Genomic DNA, 19,630 nt, shown 5'->3' with positions numbered 1-19,630 from the left:
CTCTAACCCCCCGACCCCTCGCATTACCTGTTTTAAAAGTGACAAATGGCCTCTAACACACAAGTGGCTGAAGAGAACAACAAAACTGGCACCCAGAAGAGACGCTGGGATTCAAAGAGAAGCTCTCAGTCGCTGAGGAGACACCGACAGAGCCGCAGAATTAAACACCCAGATGGACATTTTGACACGGAGCTTTAAACTTACTGTCAACAGTGGAATCTAACGCTCAACAGTGGAATCTACAATGAACAAACACAGACCACACAGACTAAACACGGACACACACCAGTCCCAAACACTCCCAGAATGACCAGCCACCAAAGAAGAAGAACAGTATACTACTGTCCTTTTTAACCTTAACAGCTTTATGTTACCTGTTCTATACTTTTATTTAAAGGGGCCCTATTCTGCTCATTTTCAGGTTCACATTTGTATGTAGTGTCTCTACTGTGACATGTCTCCATGCTTTAATGTTCAAAAAGCTCTTTATTTTTCTCATACTGCCTGTGCTGCAGCACCTCTTTTCACCCTCTGTCTGAAACCAGAGCCCAGTCTGCTCTGATTGGTTAGTTGGCTGGCTCTGTTGTGATTGGTCAACCGCTTAGAGTTGTCCCGCCCCTTAGCTCATAAAGTTCAATGTGTTGGAACGCTAGCCAATAGAAGCGCAAGTGTTACATAGTGATGTCACTAGGTTCTGAAAGTAAACAAAGGAGTCTAATAGAGGCGTTATAGGCAGGGGGGGGGGGGTGTGGGAGAGAAACTCACAGGGATTTTAGCCATTCAGACCATTTACATGCACAAACTCCTATATAACCCACTACAGGAAAGGGAACTCCCCCCCCCCCCGTCCAAAAAAAAAAAGCACAGTTTGGCCTCTTTAAAAGTGCGCTGTCCATGTTGGTATTGCAGTCTTTGATCATTTTTAATCCATCACCAGCACGGTCATGGTTTGAATATTTTAATTGGGTGCTGAATCGCATCTACTATAAATCGTTTTTTTTGCTGAAGTAAACATCATTGTTCACATATTAGTAACACCCCTCCCTCTCACAGAAACACATTTCTCTCATGCAGGCTGCGTGAGGCTGCAGTATATGATATAAATAGATGAGTTAAACTGTTTTTTCCACAGGTTTAGCAGGAAAATACTTTTACAATGGCAGTTTAAAATGATGCCCATGCACGCTCCCACCATTTTGTGTTCCCTTGTGACCGCAAACGAAGAATACTCCTCCCTCTCTTGCCCCTCTCACTTTCATTGCCCCATTTTCTGTGTCATTTTCTATGTGATGTCATCTCTAAAGAGGGTCTGCTTAGTTAAATGAAGTTTATGGAGGAATCTGCCACAGCATTTTGGCAAACAAAGGCATTAAATAGAATCCCTGCTAAAGCAATTTCACTTGCTTTTTGTGAGCCACTTTTTCAAGGCCACTGCACTTGATAAATTGAAACCATCACGATTTCAACTTCTAATTTAGCTGGGTAAATCATTTTTACAAGAACACATGTGTTGTTGCTGAAAAATTCCACATTATTGTAGTGATACTTGAAAAAGAATCGTCGGTTCACAGTATTTTCCATTTTCTCTTTGAATCTTGGTTTGGAAAAACAGCCCATTTAACATTTATAGTGGAGCATTGCTCAGCTTTGAGCTTTTTTAACCAACTGTTTTTTTTATGTGTGAATATGAAAGAATGTTTCTGGGTGTCAAAGTGGTTCTGAAATAATGGAGTGCCGACTTTACTTCTTCTTTTAACACAGTATGCACGCATTCACTTCTCTCTCCTCCTGTCTCTCTATGCCTAGTTGTGAGTCTGGAGGGCAGATCTGTGCATTTGGTGACGTTGGTGCAGGAGGCTGAGCAGCGGGTGTCGGAGCTCCAGGCTCAGGTCCGGAGCGAGGGTCCTTGTGAGCGGGAGGGGTCCGACCGCGAGAGGCAGCTGAAGGCCTGGGAATGGAGGCTCCGGCTCTTCAGACGCATGCAGACGGGCTTCGAGCATGCTGGTAAGGCTTTTTTTTATGGTTGAACAGTTGAGAGCAAAACTGCCGCTCAGATCATACGAGCAGTCGTCTTGGGTTTGAATTTTTGCCCCCTTTTTTTCTGCTTGCACTCTGTCTGGGCCGAGTTAATGGCTTCCACGCTGGAAAGCCGTGTGTGTGTGTGTGTGTGTGTGTGTGTGTGTGTGTGTGTGTGTGTGTGTGTGTGTGTGTGTGTGTGTGTGTGTGTGTGTGTGTGTGTGTGTGTGTGTGTGTGTGTGTGTGTGTGTGTGTGTGTGTGTGTGTGTGTGTGTGTGTGTGTGTGTGTGTGTGTGTGTGTGTGTGTGTGTGTGTGTGTGTGTGTGTGTGTGTGTGTGTGTGTGTGTGTGTGTGTGTGTGTGTGTGTGTGTGTGTGTGTGTGTGCAAACATAACACGCCTGTATTCCTGCTTTAATTTTTTATAGGACTTTCATGACACGCTTAGTGGCAGTAGACAGCCACCCCCGAAAGCAGTCTCGCTCACACGCACACACACTCCTCCCTTCCACTAAAACCAATCTGCACTTTGATGCAAACAAAATCAAACCCTTGTCAGTTGTTGTGTGGACTTGGATGAAAATCATTCATCGCTGACACCCTTGCTCCTCAGGTTGGCCTGGGTGAACATTCATTTGTGAAGATGATAGATCACATATTCCATAACTGAATGTAAATTGCTTCAATTTCACAAGCTCACTCTACTTGACTTTTTAAACATTATGAAGGAACAGTGTATTGTGCAACAGAGCGGGAAGACCTAGCGCTTTTATTAAAGTTAGCTCCCAATTATATAGACTTGCACCATTATACACATTAAAGGATCTAAGTTGTTTATTAACTTGCCATCTTTCTGTCTGTGTGCCCAGACCCTCCAGACGCACCCTGTGCAGTCCGCCTGTCTGTCAGCAGCAGCACCAGTCTACGGTTGGACTTCCAGGAGCCTCTCTGTGTCAACTCTGCTGTGGTTACCAAGTACAAAGGTCAGCCACCGTGCCTGAGCCACTGCTTCATTTAGAGCTAACTACTTACATCTCAAAGTGTCACTAGAGAGTCACAAGCATTTCTGAAATCTTTAATATGTGTCTTTTCTTATTTATTGGTGTGTTTGTGTGCATTTGCAGTGATCTGGAGCAGTGCTCCTTCATTGAGTCCTTTGCTGGGTGAGATGCTTGTTGAGGACACCACTCTGCTGCAGGGCAACATCACTGGACTCACTTCTGTAAGTTCTGCCAGAATTGTTGTCTTGGCGATGAAAGGGTTAGAATAACCTCATGTATTGTCTAATATCTGCTGCGTTCAAAGGCTGCTGCGTAATACATTCAAGGCTTGTTTTGAACTCGTATACATGTATCTTCCTTGCCGACTACACCATTTTCACATGAACCTATTCCCTCTGCTCCCACCTCAGTCAATGGGAACTGCCTGATAAAAAGGATACAATCATACATTATCTGGACAACACAAAGAACCACTGAGGTCCAGCTTCTCCAGCTGTTAGTGCTGACCGATAGAACATTTAGTAGCTATTCTTCCCCTGATATTATTTACATGTTGGCCTTGGTGACATTTGAAAGTTTCTCCCAAGTGACTCTTCTTTTATTACATACATCAAACTCCAGTCACCACCAATCCCAAATGATGATGGGGGGGGGGGGGTGAAAGACTTATGGTCCTGCATAAAAAGAAACAATTGGAAAACACAGTTTATTTGTTATTTGTTCAAAGTCCTGGCTGCTGACCATTCAAACGCAACAGTTGCAAAACCGCCTCTGAAATGATGGAAAGAGCAGCTTGGTAGCCTGCCACCTGATTTATGTTTGGCATTTTTAAGCGGGCATGTAGACAATTGGACGCTCCACTGGTTGTTTGTTATTGTGAGAGAAACCGGTCCGTCCGTCCCCCCCCTTTAAGACCCCTGCTGCCAGCCAAAGCTCACTCCTGTCACATGACAGGGGTCAAGGCGAGGTCAGGAAGTGTCGGCGGCTGATTTGATTGATCTGGCTGAGAAAGGAGAGACAGAGGCCTGCTGTCTGCACACTGGGCACGGAGACAGACACAGCTTCCAGATAGACACACACACACACACACACACACACACACACACACACACACACACACACACACACACACACACACACACACACACACACACACACACACACACCGAAAAGAAGACAGACAGTGACCTAGCAAGAGACAAACAGATGCACACACATACATATGTATATGGTGCCTTAACTGTCATGTGTCTTGTCCTTACAGGGGACCTATTACTATGTCCAGGTGTCAGCCTACAACATGAAGGGTTGGGGGCCTCCACAAGTCTCCACCCCGTCCTGCGCTGCACCTTCCAGTAAGTCTCCACTGTGTGCACCAATATGTGTGTGTTCATGTACACGTCTCACAAGGCAAAACTTAAAACTTCCATTTAATAAAAGCATGGAACAAGTGCCCTGAAGGCTTTTGGCTGGCGTCACTGAATTAACACCAAAAGTGGTTTTCACACAGGACTTAGCCGCAAGATGTGTGTGTGTGTCCTGCACGATGACACCATAGCTTTCCCACACATCAAGGGGACTTTGCATCAGTTCAACATCAATCGATTCGGTACTTCTAACGTCATTCCCACGTTGCTTTGACATCATTGGGGAGGAGGTGGGGGGGGGTGACAGCTGGACCCTCCAGGACCAGCGGGCTGAGTGGGTTTTGGGATGCCCTCTGTGGACGTCAGAGTGTGTAACCATAGCCTCAGGATGGCGTTTGGGGCCGGCTGGCAGAAGACGCTGCACGAGTTCAGCCAAGAAGTTAACCGTGAAGTCATGTGCAGCAACAGCTGAGGTGTTGACTCACCAGAGCTGCAAGGACCCTCTTTCTTCCTTTCTGTCTTTATCTAGCTATCTATCTATCTGTTTTTTCTAATTAGCTAAGGACACATTGAGGACTCTTAAATGTTTAGTTGTATAAATGTATGTCTTGCCCAATAGTATATAATGAAAATAAAGGAAATCAGTGTATTCAGTCTATTGAACCACGAGATGATTTGTGTGCAGAACTCTGTGCACCTACTGTAAGAGAGTGAACATAGGTGCTGTGCGTGTGGGTGTGTTGGCACGCTCGGAGCACATCTGGGGAACACATGAACATGTTTGTTCTCATCAGCGCACCGTGTTATTCAGCAAGTGTGTGTGTGCGTCTTCATTTTAGGAGACTGGGCTTTCCCTCTCTTTTTTTCTGCACTGTCCACCTCCCTCCCTCTCTCAGAGCTAATTTCGATGTTGCGTGTTTGTGTTTTCCATTTGGGCCTACCACTGGAAATATTTGCATGTCTGTGCTGTAGCACGCGGCGCGGCCCCAACAGTGGGGGCCTTATACCGGGCCGTGGACGCCCATTAAAGGGCCCGCTTGTACTGTCGGGACAGGCACCTTTCCGGGAATAGAGCTCACCGTGTTTCAGCCCCACGCGCCCTCCGGGGGGCTCCAGGAGAGGGAGTTGTGGAGGGGGGGGATGGGGGGTGGGTGGTGGTTGATGGTGGCAGGGGGGTGGGTTATCGCTGACACATCATCCAGTGAGCAAGCTGGGATGCTGGCTTACTGACACTTTAGGCAGAAGGATCGTTTTCTGCATTGATCGTCATCTATAAGGAGGGAAGGGGAAGTGTGTGTGTGTGTGTGTGTGTGTGTGTGTGTGTGTGTGTGTGTGTGTGTGTGTGTGTGTGTGTGTGTGTGTGTGTGTGTGTGTGTGTGTGGGTGTGGGTGTGTGTGTGGGTGGGTGGGTGGGTGGGTGTGGGGGGGGGGTGTGTGACGAAACACACAGAAATAAAAACAAAGATTAATAAAAGAAAGTCAGAGATAAAGTTTGTATCACAATAGCACAGGTACATTCAGAGTATTGTGTGTGTGTGTGTGTGTGTGTGTGTGTGTGTGTGTGTGTGTGTGTGTGTGTGTGTGTGTGTGTGTGTGTGTGTGTGTGTGTGTGTGTGTGTGTGTGTGTGTGTGTGTATACAGCCTGTTCTGAGCCCAAATATGTGCAGGCAGCCAGAAGCAGTAGTGCTCAGGAGGTGTGTCTTTCAGCCAACCACAGCTTTCTCACACTGGGGTGGGTGCTGGTTCCTATAATACACACACAAGACCTGTTTGAGAAGCAGGCCATCTCACACACCTCACACTCTTACTATTGGCAGCCTGGGGAACGGGGTCTGCCTGAAATTTGTTGGGGTCCCAAGCAGATTTATGATTAAACTCCCTCTAAATCCCCAGACTAGCCTCACAAAGAGTCCCACTGATGTATTTGTCAGCACTGTATGCACATACATTGGTCAAAGTATTGGTTTGAGTCCAGTTCATTCACATCTAACCAAAGGTATTGCTACATAGTTCATAGCTACTGGTTCACATGTTTCTACTCTGAGCACTGTGTGTATGCCTTCCCAGTATCAGCCTGTTGATATTACAAATCTTACAAGACTACTGCCAGTCATCAATGTTGGGTGCTATATTTTTGTTCATAGGTCAGGTTTATCTTTGAATCAAATGAAGGCAAGCTTTGACCTGAAGGCTAAAATTAGCATCCTAATATGCTAACAGAATGAGAATGTAACACGCTGATGTTTAGCAGTTATCCATAAATTGGGCAAACATAATATTTGACTAGATAACAGCGCTACATGGAAAGTTAGGGGATAAACAAAGTGTTTACCATTCAACAGAAGGGGAACTTGAGTGTTTGTGCCATATTTTTATTTCACTCTATCCAATAGTTGACATTTCATGACGACAGGATAATAAATTCAAGTCAGAATGATTCATGCCCTGTGGGCAAGTAACGATTCATCCAATAATTGTTGAGAAGCAGTATTTCAGTCTGGATCAAAGTGGTGGATGCCGTCCATAGAGCTATACCACTAGTATATTTAATAAAAGTTTCGTCTTGGACCTTTTTCTTTTAAACAACTCTGTTTTTCCATCATTAAAACAAAGTTCAGTTTAAGGGACCTGCATAGAGATTCCAAATCAGCGCTATGACACACAAACATTGCATGGTCATATTCTAACATGGCTTCTTATCTCTGCCTGCAGGTTGGAGGGATATCGATGGCCGCGCTCCCCGTCAGAGAGGCCAGAAGGAGGCACTTGACCAGCTACTGGGACAGATAAAAGAAGCCCACCGCCACTGTGTCTGCCATGGTATCAACAACTTTTTGATCGATTTGGTGGGCGTGTTTAGCTAAAAGACTGAACTGTAATCTGAGCGCTTTAACGGTTTGCATAGCTGACCTCTGGTGAAACCCAAAGCCTCAAACCTGGTAGTGATAGTGACTTGATGTACTCTACATATGAGCACATGTTAAACCAGACGTTTAAAACTGGTTTAACTTTGGAATTACATTCTTGAACGTACACTTGAAACTACGCAACATTAAGATCAGATTTTATTTCTGGTGTCGGTTGAATTAAAGTAGCAGAAGTGAAATTGCGCCGAGCTTCTGACATTAAACTGCGCGTCTGTCCTTTTCAGTACGTCCGTCAGCTTTTAAACAAACACATCTGAACTTTAAGCAACCGTCTAGTTCAGGTTTCATAAATATTCTCGGTGTAAACAAACACGAAGGTGAGCAATGGACGGTTGAACGTGCAGGTGTAACCCGTCTCACCAATTTCTGGGTTTCATCTCACCTTGACAGACACTTTACAATCTCAGGCACGACAAGTACTTTGGGGGGCCATTCACCCTAAGACGGCATGCCACCTCAAAAATAATACCCTCCCCTCTGTCTCAACCGACCCCACACCCCCCTACTTTTACATCTTTCCATGACTCAGCCCTTCCTCCTTCTGAATACCTCTCTCTCTGTGACAAAATGCAGCTTCTCTCACACTCAGGCTGTTTATATCCCCAAACACTGCAGGCTGTAAGCTGCTCCCATAAGTGTCAGAACCTGTCCACACTGACTCTTTTACATGACGGCAAACTGCATTTAGCGTTGAGCAAGATGTCTCTCTTTTTTTCTAGCAATCCCACACGCCCAAACACACTCGCCCACTTACTATTGTCCACTGTGGCCAGACCGTATTTGCAATAAGGCGAAACGCAATATAATAGTCAGTATTGAGTGGCTCTTGGTTCTTCAGACGGCGACTGATTGAGCTCCAGAGTTCAGGCACGGTAGCCGAGGTGGCGTGTCCCGGGGTCATGTTTGTTATTCCTGTAAGAGACGAGTCCTAGGCTGGAGTCGGGAGAGGGCATAAATTAACACTGACTACTGCTGCCCCCCCCCTCCACCTCCACCTCAACCCCCCCACAGCCGCCTAGTCGCCCTGTCTACTGTCCATACATATACACACATAAAGATAGACAGGCACGCACAGATACCCATGTACATGAAACAGACACAAATATTCACTTTCTCTTTCAGTGCCGACTGTCTCGCACATGTCCATGTACGCACCCCCCCATCGCAGCGCGGCCCACGCCACATTCTCCCTCTTGTCCAAACACTATTAATTAAACTGTGAAAGAGGCCTTGACTAACACAGGTACCCCAGCAGTCAGCCCTACTTGTCTGTCTTACTCAGTGTCAAACACGGACTGAGGCCAGCGGGACCAGAGCCGAACAGACTCGCGAGTAAAAGAGAAATTTGGGGAGGTGAGAGGGGTCGAGGGGCGCTGTTTTTTCTCGTTACTCCACCTCGACTCGTGCACCTGAAGAGAAAATGAGTTATTTTCGGGTCCTGAATGGGGGGATTTATTGACTTTAAGTGGCCTGGGGCTGGAGTACGATCACCTGGGAGGGGAGGAGAGGGAATCTGTGGAGGGTTTGGGACTCAGGGTTTCTAATGAGTTGGGAGGCGCGTTATCTCACCAATAGGCGCCCACACAAACACACACATACATACACACACACCTCCCTCTCTCGCCTCCAACCCCCTCCAGGCCCACTAAAAATAAACATGTCCCCACAGACTTAACTGACCTCCCTGTCAGTGAGTGGCAAAGGGTTAAGACACACACAGACACACACACACACAAATTACTACAGCTCCTTGGCTCCACTCACATGGCTGTAGCTCAATACTCGCCATGCTCCAGCAGCTTTAGTATGTGCAGGTAAACACACACACACATACATATACACACAGTTAGTGTCCCTCAGGGACCGGAGGGCTAGTAGTTCCCTAAAGGCCCATAGTCTGCTGCTGGCAGCCAGCATGACTGTCAAATGGTGCCGCGCCACTGGAGCGCATGAAATGTCCAAAAACATTCCACTCCGGCCGTGTTGTTGGACGTGTCAAGTTTGTTGTCAGTTAGGTAACGGCCTGTCACCGGGAGAGATGTTTCTAAAGTTTGTCAGGACAGAGGTATTCATTGGTGTTAGCAAGAAAATGAGACAACCAATCAGAGTAATGCCCCAGCTTCTCACACGTGCCACGACTTAAAGGACAAGGCAAGAGCATCAGAATCCTCATTCAAGTAATCTGACTAATTTATTCTGTTGATTTGGGATTAATGTTGTCCTTTTCTTGTCAATGCAGAACAGTGCAAAGCTCCACAGCAAGGCAGGAAGCACTCAGTTTCCAAAAGCCTGCGCCACCTCTTCCAACCTACCAGCAAATTTGTTAAAAGCTTGAAAAGGTAGATATGAAAATAATTGACTTCCATGCTGTAGACTTGTAATATCAAAGGAATTGTATTTAATGTGTTTGTTTGAAATGTAGTGTTTAATTAGTCAAATTACATATATATTTTTCATTATGGTGGGAAGGTATTATATTCATTATTGATTGTTAAATATACACAACAAGGCAAAATAACAGTAATTGTTTGGTACATTGTAATTGAAATGTAAGAAGAAGAGTCATGTGACGTCTCACTTTTACAATGAATGTTTTATACTAACACATGTACTATGTTACTTTTCAGGGGTCTGTACCTGACATCCATACTCTACAGAGATGATAATGTGCTAGTGACTCCAGAGGACCAGATTCCTATCGTGGAGGTGGAAGACTCCTACTCCAGCTCCCTCATGCAGGACTTCCTCTGGTTTACCAAGGTAGAAAAAACAGACAAAAAGACAGAGAAATAGAGAAAGGAACACAAAACATCAACTTTAACAATTTCTCAAACAAGTGATGGACCACTGTAACGCATTTATACAATCATTGTATAACTGATGAAAAAAACAATGGGTTTCCAGTAACTTTCTCCCTCATAATCCTATATTTTAACAATGATAACATTTTCCATTGGTTGTTAATACTAATACTTAACTAGTTTAGAAAATAATCAATGTATGTGTCCATCTCATGTTCCAGGTATCGTATCTATGGGAGGAGATTCCCTGGCTACAGCAGTGTCTCAGTCCTTCGCAGTCTTCTTGTTCCTGCACTCTCCAGACGCGCCTCAAGATGCTGCAGGCTGTCTCACAACTACAGGTACCACAGACTAGAGCTACGGTTTTAGAATGAAAATATGACCCCATGGTTTGTAAAGGTTGATAGTGGCTACACCCATTCTATCCTTTCCTCCCTATGCTCTAAAAAAGGATAACAATGCTGAATAGCAATACAATTATTTTCATTATTTTCATTATTTTATTTTCATTATTTTCATTATTTTATTTTCATTATTTTCATTATTTATTTTATTTATTTTATTTATTTTATTTATTTTATTTATTTTATTATTTTTTATTTATTTTATTTATTTTATTTATTTTATTTATTTTATTTATTTTTATTTATTTTATTTATTTATTTTATTTATTTTATTTATTTTATTTATTTTATTCATTTTATTTATTTTATTTATTTATTTATTTATTTATTTATTTATTTATTTATTTTATTTTATTTATTTATTTTATTTATTTTATTTATTTTATTTATTTTATTTATTTTATTTATTTTGTTTATTTTATTTATGTTTTTATAATTAAAATATCTACTCAGATTATTTGTTAAGAACTTTACATGCAGCAAAATATAAAATGTTCAAGGAGGTAAAATGTATGATAATAAAAAATATAATAAAATAAAATAAATAATGGGTTTCTCTCTGACAGTTAAGACACAAGACAACTGAATCGAACATATAGGTACAAAAGAAATACAAATAAAAAGATAATAGCAATAAAAATGCCATAATTCTAATTAAGGTTAAACGATTTAGAAATAAATCAAAAAAGACCAACGTAAAAAGAAATATTGCTATTGAAGCATGTCAGATCAATAAAATAAGATATAAGATTGTCTGATGTCTTTCCTCAGGGAATGCTGGGAACCCAGGACCTCGGTCAGGTGTATTTTGAGCCAATCAAAGACAAGCATGGTAACGCCCTGCTGGTGCTGCTGAAGGACATGAGTTCCTCTCCTAACCTGGATGGGGTTCGCTGGACGCAGCTCTGCAAACTCCAGCTCCAACGCAAGTCCATCTCGTCCCCCGAGGAGCCCAGCGCTCTGGACATGCTTCTCATCACGCTCCATGTGAGTCCTGCAGGGAAGCGACGCGCAGCCATTGGTTTTCTGCTTTTGTTTTGGAGACAGGCTGCTGGAATGGGTTTGTCAGCAGCGGTTGTGGTTTCTATCAGGCTCATTCTTTGCATTCTTGTGTTACCCGGAGATTTAGCGAGATGAAACAGCGTGGTGCAATGCACTTTGTCAACAACAAAATGTCCCAAAAACGCTGGAAAACATTCATCTATTGGTATCGCTTTAATGTTTGTTTAACTCTCATTCGCGGAGAACCAGTAAACAACGGCCAAAACAATAGGACTGTTATTTACAATGTGCTTCCAATTATGAGTGCTGCTTATGTAGACACTCTTTATTTGGACAAAGATTAATCATCATGACTCCCCTTTTCCATTTGTCACCTTCTTTGTGAAGACACATATTGAATAAGCTTGCCAACAAATAAATTAAAAGTCAAATCTTTAATCCATTAATCCTCTCAGTCACTTTATCTTTAAAAGCTGCTCATTCAGGCAGTGGAAATTGGAAAGTGACATTTGAATTTCAGCATTGTGGGCTGATGGTAATCTGTCTAATTGTTGTTGTTTTGTGTTCTGTAACAAATGCTTTGTGGCTGTTTTGTTCAGAGCAACCACAATCTGGAACCTAACCACAAGTTGATTTTGTCTATGTAGCCCGATAAACTTGATACCATTGTTGCAGTGCCGTTTTGTCTCCAGTGTGAGTTGGTTTGTCCTTGTGGTTAGAAAACAATGGTGGAGACACCCCCTGGCAAAACCACATTTCACTGAAATATTTGTTTTGTGGCCAGCTATGAACAAATTGTATGATGAGATACATAGAAATGTGCTGGTGGGCTATTCTGCCGTGCTGACTTCCACTTTAAACATGTCGGAACAACTTTAGACTGAAGCCTTTTAAACAGTAACAACAGCAAAGCATACAAATACATCATTTAGTTGAATGTGAGGTTATTTAAAGAGCCACAATTAGAATCTGTATCCCCACACAATCGTACCATCCTCTCACTCACTCGCTCTGTACCTGCTGTCCCCAGGAGAAGCTGGCGTATCACAGGCGGAGCAGGAAGGTGTTGGCCCCCGGATTATACCTGGGCTACCTGAAGCTGTGTACCTCAGTGGAGCAGATCAGAGTGCTGGTGCCTCAGAAGCTCCCCAACGTCCTCTGTCACACCAAAATTCGGGACAACAGCAACGTGTCCAGGTGGGGATCATACTGTGTGCCATTCTAAGGAATCCTCCAAATGTGTATGTCAATTACTAAACCAGCGTAAGGGTTAGGAACTGTTTCAAACAGTCAAGTTATTGGGCAATGCTGGTGTTTGGGAAGTGGTAACCACACGACTGGTTCAATGAGACTTTGATTACACTGCAGGAGTTGTGATAGAGTTTGTAAACAGATGATTAGTTAACGTTTTGCTGCTGTTTAACGCAGCCCACATTTACTTAAACGTCTCTGTTTATTGATTGTTCATTTACCATGAAGGCATGCAAGAAAAACAAAGTTGTCTTCAAGAATTCAAGCTAACATGGGTTGAGTCATTGATATACAAATGATGATTTTGTGGGTGAAGTATCTCTATAATGTGGGTTTTGGATGAGTTTTGACCAGATGGCTGAATATACATGCAAAACAATGACTGATAGACGTGTGTGTGTGTGTGTGTGTGTGTGTGTGTGTGTGTGTGTGTGTGTGTGTGTGTGTGTGTGTGTGTGTGTGTGTGTGTGTGTGTGTGTGTGTGTGTGTGTGTGTGTGTGTGTGTGTGTGTGTGTGTGTGTGTGTGTGTGTGTGTGTGTGTGTGTGTGTGTGTGTGTGTGTGTGTGTGTGTGTGTGTGTGTGTGTGTGTGTGTGTGTGTGTGTGTGTGTGTGTGTGTGTGTGTGTGTGTGTGTGTGTGTAGAGAGGAGTGGCAGTGGCTGCAGGCTCTCAGCTCTCTGGAGGAAGCGGTTGAAATGGATAATGAAGAGCAGAGCGCTCCTCATCGCCTCTTACAGGACGTGCGCAGCGCCATCAAGGACCTGATGGCACACATCAATATCCCAGGCAATCAGGTCAGAGTCCATCTGACACTGGGAATCTTTATCCAACGACATAATGATCTTCTGCTGTTAGATTCACAGACTTTACCAAATGCTAAAAATGTGTTTTTGTGTGAACCGATTTTGTCTGATTTCATGGAACCAGTTTAACTCCTCGAATTACTTCCAGCCAAGTCACAGAGGCAGGAACTCAAAGCCATGAAAATGATCCCAATGGATATCCAGCCAGTTGGTTAGACCACTAATTCTACATGATTTCTGTAAAAGAACATGGTTCGAATTCCAGCACAATGGCAATCATTGTCCGATCGACTTTAACCTTTCACCACCCACTGTTCCTACTGGCAGAAAGGACTTCACACACTGCCACGGCTGTACCATAAAAAGATTGAATCAATGTGAACATCAATATGTATATATGTACCATAGATTACTGATGAAATCTAGAGCTTCAATATATTTGGTTCCAGAAGGGATGGATGTTTCAAAATAGTTTTAAAAACAACAAACATTGATTTAGCAGTACGATTGTTTTCTGCCTGACCTTCTTTAAAAAAAAGCCCAACAGTGTAATAGAGATATGCAATAACCCCTTATTACAGCAAACCATGCAGTTGCTGTATTTCTTCAAATCGAGTCTGGTTCTACTTCCTGGATACTTAAGCTAAAACAATGTAGTTCATGGTGGCCTCTGCGTGTGATCCATACCAGGGACTTCTCCTTTACTTCTATCTTTCAAATAAAACCTGTAATGACCTTAAAAGTCAATTTAAAACATAAAAGGGAGCTGTCCGCGGGGTCTTAAAAAGTATTAAAAGTTGATAAATCAATTTAGCGAAAATTAAGGCAATTAAAAAGTATTTTAATAAACCTTACATTACATTTTGTAGCTTGTTTTCAATAAGTATATAAATAGTCCAAAGAGGTTGTATTCTACAGTTTGCCTGAATGTAATCATTGCGTAGGTGTGTAGTGTGATTCTGAGTAGTTTATTTATGGCATCCCGTTGGATTTGACGTCATCTGAACAGGACATCGCACGCTCACTGCTTGATAGCGCGCGACGGTCCGTTTACGCCGGTTGTTAAACAACATCGTTATGGGGAAATGCAAGTCTGCGTCCAAATGGTTGGAAGATAAGGAGGAAGAACAATCAGTACTGTATATAGTCAATGTGAGGTAAAGTGTGTCGCCAAGGTAACCGGTTAAAACTCCAAGTGGCGATGAGGTCTTAAAATGTATGGAAAGGGTCTTAAAAAAGTCTTAAAAGGAATTACATCTGACTTCAGGATTCCTGCATATACCCTGGTCCAGCAAAATTATCTTTATCAAGTTCATATTAAAGAAATAGGACGTTGCATACACATTCCAATCAACCTTTGTGTCTGCGTGCAGGTGCAGGAATTCCGTATCTACAGCCAGGAAGTGGTGGAGTTTGGTGAGAAAGTGTCCTTCCTGCTCCTCCTGCCACCTTCAGATGAAGTGTGCACAGCTCCTGGTCAGAACAACCCGTACTCCCCCCGCTCCGGCTTCCTCACCCTGCCCCTCCAGGTCTTTGAACTGGGTCAGTATAGCAGATTTTTTGGCAGAAATAAGACATTTGACACCAACTGCTGCTTCCAAATCTATATGCTCCCGTATTTACTGACACATCGTTTTCCATTCCTTTTTCTTCCTGTTGGATTCCCTTTTCTCTCCCACAGTCCACTTTAATGCTTATTGCCCCAGTTTCATCGGCCAGTACTGCAGAGTGTCGGCGTTGCTGGAGCTGGAGTCCCTCATGTCCCAGCAGGCCCTAAGGGAGGCCTTCTCTGAGACTGAGCTGCATTCAGCCAAGAAGAAACACCAGCAGGTCCAGGAACACATTCAGGTAACACAGCTGGAATTTAAAAACGTTTTACACAGCTGCACCTTTTGTTATGTACTAATATTTGTCTTGGAGATCGATATTTGTTACTGAGCTGAACTACTATGGTCTTGTTGAACAGGAAATGGAGGAAGTGTGGCGGGATGCGAGGTGGATCATGGATGCTCTGCAGTACGCTCGCTACAAGCAGCCCACAGGGGGCATCTCCATAAGTTGGATCATTGACTTCTCCAAGGAAGTGCTCCCTGAGAAACCTCCCTCCACCTCCTCTCAGGCCGACTTCCTGCCCTCCCCGATGCCTTCACCCGAACCCTGCCACAAGCACTCAGGTCAGAATCCACATCTGGCAACAAAAACATTTAGAATTGTGCGGTAATATGATAGTGTTATTAATATAGGATGTTATTCAGATTCAAAGGTTGTATTGTCATATGCACAGAAGCTACAGTGTAGAAATGGCAATTAAATTCTTCTGACCTGAGCTCCTCCAACACTGAACAAAAATATAAACGCAACACTTTTGTTTTTGCTCCCATTTTTCATGAGATGAACTCAAAGATCTAAAACATTTTCTATAAACACAAAATAACCATTTCTCTCAAATATTGTTCACAAATCTGAAAAAATCTGTGATAGTGAGCACTTCTCCTTTGCCGAGGTAATCCATCCCACCTCACAGGTGTGGCATATCAAGATGCTGATTAGACAGCATGATTATTGCACAGGTGTGCCTTAGGCTGGCTACAATAAAAGGCCACTCTGAAACGTGCAGTTTTGCTTTATTGGGGGGGTTTGGGGGGGTCCGAAAACCCTAAGGTTAAACCCTAACATGTTGAGCATGTTTGGGATGCTCTGGATCGGCGTATACGACAGCGTGTTTCAGTTCCTGCCAATATCCAGCAACTTGGCACAGCCATTGAAGAGGAGTGGACCAACATTCCACAGGCCACAATCAACAACCTGATCAACTCTATGCGAAGGAGATGTGTTGCACTGCGTGAGGCAAATCGTGGTCACACCAGATACTGACTGGTTTTCGGACCCCCCTAGACCCCCCCAGACCCTGAGGCTGTGCGAAGTTGCTGGATATTGGCAGGAACTGGAACACGCTGTCGTATACGCCGATCCAGAGCATCCCAAACATGCTCAATGGGTGACATGTTAGGGTTAGGGTTTAACCCTAGGGTTTTCGGACCCCCCCAGACCCCCCCAATAAAGCAAAACTGCACGTTTCAGAGTGGCCTTTTATTGTGGCCAGCCTAAGGCACACCTGTGCAATAATCATGCTGTCTAATCAGCATCTTGGTATGCCACACCTGTGAGGTGGGATGGATTATCTGGGCAAAGGAGAAGTGCTCACTATCACAGATTTTTTCAGATCTGTGAACAATATTTGAGAGAAATGGTTATTTTGTGTATATAGAAAATGTTTTAGATCTTTGAGTTCATCTCATGAAAAATGGGAGCAAAAACAAAAGTGTTGCGTTTATATTTTTGTTCAGTGTATATAATAAAATACAAAATAAAAAGTAGTGCAAAAAGTGTATATACATGTCAATATAATATAGGATATGTAGAAGAACAGAATATGAAATTAAATAATGTCAATTAAAACAAAATGAAATACGGTTTATCGTGGTTAAAAACAAACAGGAATGTTTATCGGGGCACTTAACAGAGCTCAAGTGTTGAGCAGTCTCATGGCCTGTGGGTTAGAACCTGAGTCATTGATTCTCCCATTCTGCAGATTTTGCTGGTCTATCAGATGAAGAGGGCTCCTCCGAGGTCTTCCTCACCACCGACAGTGATTACGACTCCAGCCGTGCTCAGAGTCCCCGGGAGCTGGACCTGCTGCCGGCCTCCCCGCTCTCCTCCTCCGCGCCCCTGGAGCCTCGCGGGTTCCTGCGTAGCGACGGCAGCAGCTCAGGAGGTGGGGGGTGTCTCGGTGGGGGGGGACGGGGCAGTGGGGCTCTGAGAGACTCCACTCCAGACGTCCTTCAGGCCTCCGAGCCGCAGCACGGGAGGGACGGCGAGCGGTGCGGAGGAGGAGGGCGTTGTGGCGGGGAGAGGCGGAGGGGCGGCCCCGAGCTGTTCGACAGCGACTTCATCCTGCCCAGCCGGCAGATCGAGCTGCTGCACATCACAGAGAAGAGGCAGGCCTTCTGTGTGAGGACCAGCAGCCTGGAGTTCCCCTCCGCCCACCAGCCTTACTCCTACCACAGCTCCTGCCCCTCGCCCTCCACCTCGCCGCAGAGGAGATGTCACCGGCCATCGTCTGTGGATCGCTGTTGCCCGGCTGAGCGCTGCCTCCCACATCTTCCACCGGCGCGTACGTTATCGCAAGACAGCGGCACGCAGAGACTCTCCTCGCTGTCGCCGGCCTCCCTCAGGAAAGGCTGCCACGCCACGCTCAAAGTTTACCCGCAGTATCACACAGGCCTGCCCAAGGAGACCAGTGTTAAGGTATATTTGTGTTGGGGCTGGGTGATAAGAAGATTATCATAGATATCAATATTCATGACCAAATACCTTGGCATCTTTAGGATATTGTAGGGTTGAAGATTGATTATTTCACAAAGTATTCACGCACTGACGACTGGAACGGTTCAGAAAATTACATCACTTTACTGTAAACGAGCTTTTAAAACCAGGAAACTTTTACAATTTCCAAGTTATCCACTTACATTCTGGATATTGTAAGAGTTTCCTGGTTTTAAAAGCTCGTTTACAGTAAAGTGATGTAGCCGTTTACCAATCGGTTGGTTGGGGGTTCAAACCTTTGGCAAGATAGTTTACCCATGTTGCTCACGATGGGACGACCTTGGGCCTTAAGCAATGGCCCCTTGTATGGCACTCCTGCCTCTGTCTGAATGGGTGTGAATGCTGAGTTGCATAGGTAAAGGTGCTTTGAGGAAGAAAGCGCGATATGAATGCCCTCTACTCACCATATATTTCACAATACAATATATCATCTTGATATAGCCCAGCTGTAGTCTGTAGCGCTGAATGATATCTTTCCTTCCTGTGTTCCAGCTCTGTGTGACTCCAGGGACGCCGGCGCGGGAGATGGTGCAGCTGGTGGTGCAGGAGATGAACGTGGTGTCGCGGCGCATGCTCGGCAGCAGCGGGGGGGAACAGGAGCCGTGTGTGTACTACAGCCCCGAACAGATAAAGCACTTTGGCCTCGTGCTGGTGGTGGACAACAGAGAAAAGTGGCTTCAGGATGATTTCTGTCCCCTGGAGCTGCAGAACCCCTGGCTGAGGGGAAAACTGTGCGTCCGTATAAAGGAGTATTCACCACTAGCGCTCACACAAAGCCGGGCCACTACAGTGTGACACTTCCAGGAGAGAGACACTCAAGACCTTTACATTCTCTTGGGATAAATGTGTATAAAAATGAAGGAACTGTTACATTTGTACAAACAGGCCTACGATATTTTGTCCCACTGTGGTGTAATCATCCACAACTGCAGCTATAATATGTCATACTACTGCTGTGTGCTTGTCATCGGAGAAGTTTCTATGGAAGTACTGTATGTCTGAACTTTTTTTCAAAGACCCTCATATGGACACCAAATGAACAATAGCAAAATAGAACAAAGAGAAAATAGTTTCAGCGCTGTCAAGGATCATTTGGGAAAAAGATTGTGATGGCGGACGAGATTAATGGAGCGTCACTTTGACTTCTGGCACGATTGAAGACGGCACATGGAGGCGTTGCCAACAGAAAATGGGCAGCGTCATCGTTGCAGCCACACGCGGACACAGATTTTTCTATGAACTCTCTCATTGTGTCATTCCCAAAGAGCTGTCGCCTGCAGCCGCCTGGCAACATGTCCCCAGGATGTGGGCGCTGGACCCGGACCAGAGGGTGGGTGGGGGGGGGAGGGGGGGGCTGGCGTCTTAAACGGTGCAAACGCTTTCAACGATTTGGCCCGTCAGCCTGTCACTCAACTGCTTTTGGCCACTGTCTGGTAGCAAAGCAGCCAAGCAATGAAAAGTGAGCTTGATGAAGAGTGAGAGAGGAGGAGGAGGAGGAGGAGGAGGGCTGACGCTACGTGTTTCAGAAACCTGGCGCGCTTCTTCTCGCAGCCCTCTGTATAGTAGACTCAGTCGTAGTGTAGCTAACACTAAACCAGCTCATTTGGATTTCCACCCCAGACAAAACAAAAGCAATACTTGACTCTTTTTTTGTTTTTTTTCGAATAGATGGGTCGAA

General features: G+C 44.5%; 1 protein-coding gene across 3 annotated transcripts in view; it reads left to right on the top strand.

Annotated features, from left to right (window-relative positions):
• The window catches only part of ankfn1b (ankyrin repeat and fibronectin type III domain containing 1b), a 137,741-nt gene extending 118,441 nt beyond the window's left edge, over window positions 1-19,300 (top strand). For all 3 annotated transcript variants that reach the window (XM_079659061.1, XM_079659060.1, XM_079659062.1), the window contains 16 exons: window positions 1,807-2,004; window positions 2,883-2,996; window positions 3,138-3,235; window positions 4,279-4,369; window positions 7,093-7,200; window positions 9,547-9,646; window positions 9,935-10,067; window positions 10,330-10,449; window positions 11,284-11,499; window positions 12,545-12,711; window positions 13,407-13,557; window positions 14,940-15,108; window positions 15,248-15,414; window positions 15,533-15,740; window positions 17,159-17,874; window positions 18,445-19,300. In XM_079659061.1, the coding sequence (XP_079515187.1) occupies window positions 1,807-2,004; window positions 2,883-2,996; window positions 3,138-3,235; window positions 4,279-4,369; window positions 7,093-7,200; window positions 9,547-9,646; window positions 9,935-10,067; window positions 10,330-10,449; window positions 11,284-11,499; window positions 12,545-12,711; window positions 13,407-13,557; window positions 14,940-15,108; window positions 15,248-15,414; window positions 15,533-15,740; window positions 17,159-17,874; window positions 18,445-18,747 (3,059 nt within the window). In that variant the 3' untranslated portion in view covers window positions 18,748-19,300. The remainder of the gene's footprint in view (window positions 1-1,806; window positions 2,005-2,882; window positions 2,997-3,137; window positions 3,236-4,278; window positions 4,370-7,092; window positions 7,201-9,546; window positions 9,647-9,934; window positions 10,068-10,329; window positions 10,450-11,283; window positions 11,500-12,544; window positions 12,712-13,406; window positions 13,558-14,939; window positions 15,109-15,247; window positions 15,415-15,532; window positions 15,741-17,158; window positions 17,875-18,444) is intronic.
• The last annotated feature ends 330 nt before the right edge of the window (window positions 19,301-19,630 follow it).

Source organism: Notothenia rossii, assembly GCF_949606895.1.
Source record: "Notothenia rossii genome assembly, chromosome: 11".
Lineage (NCBI taxonomy): Eukaryota > Metazoa > Chordata > Actinopteri > Perciformes > Nototheniidae > Notothenia > Notothenia rossii.
Note: the sequence above shows the minus strand (reverse complement) of the source record. Positions and strands in the feature narration are given on the sequence as shown.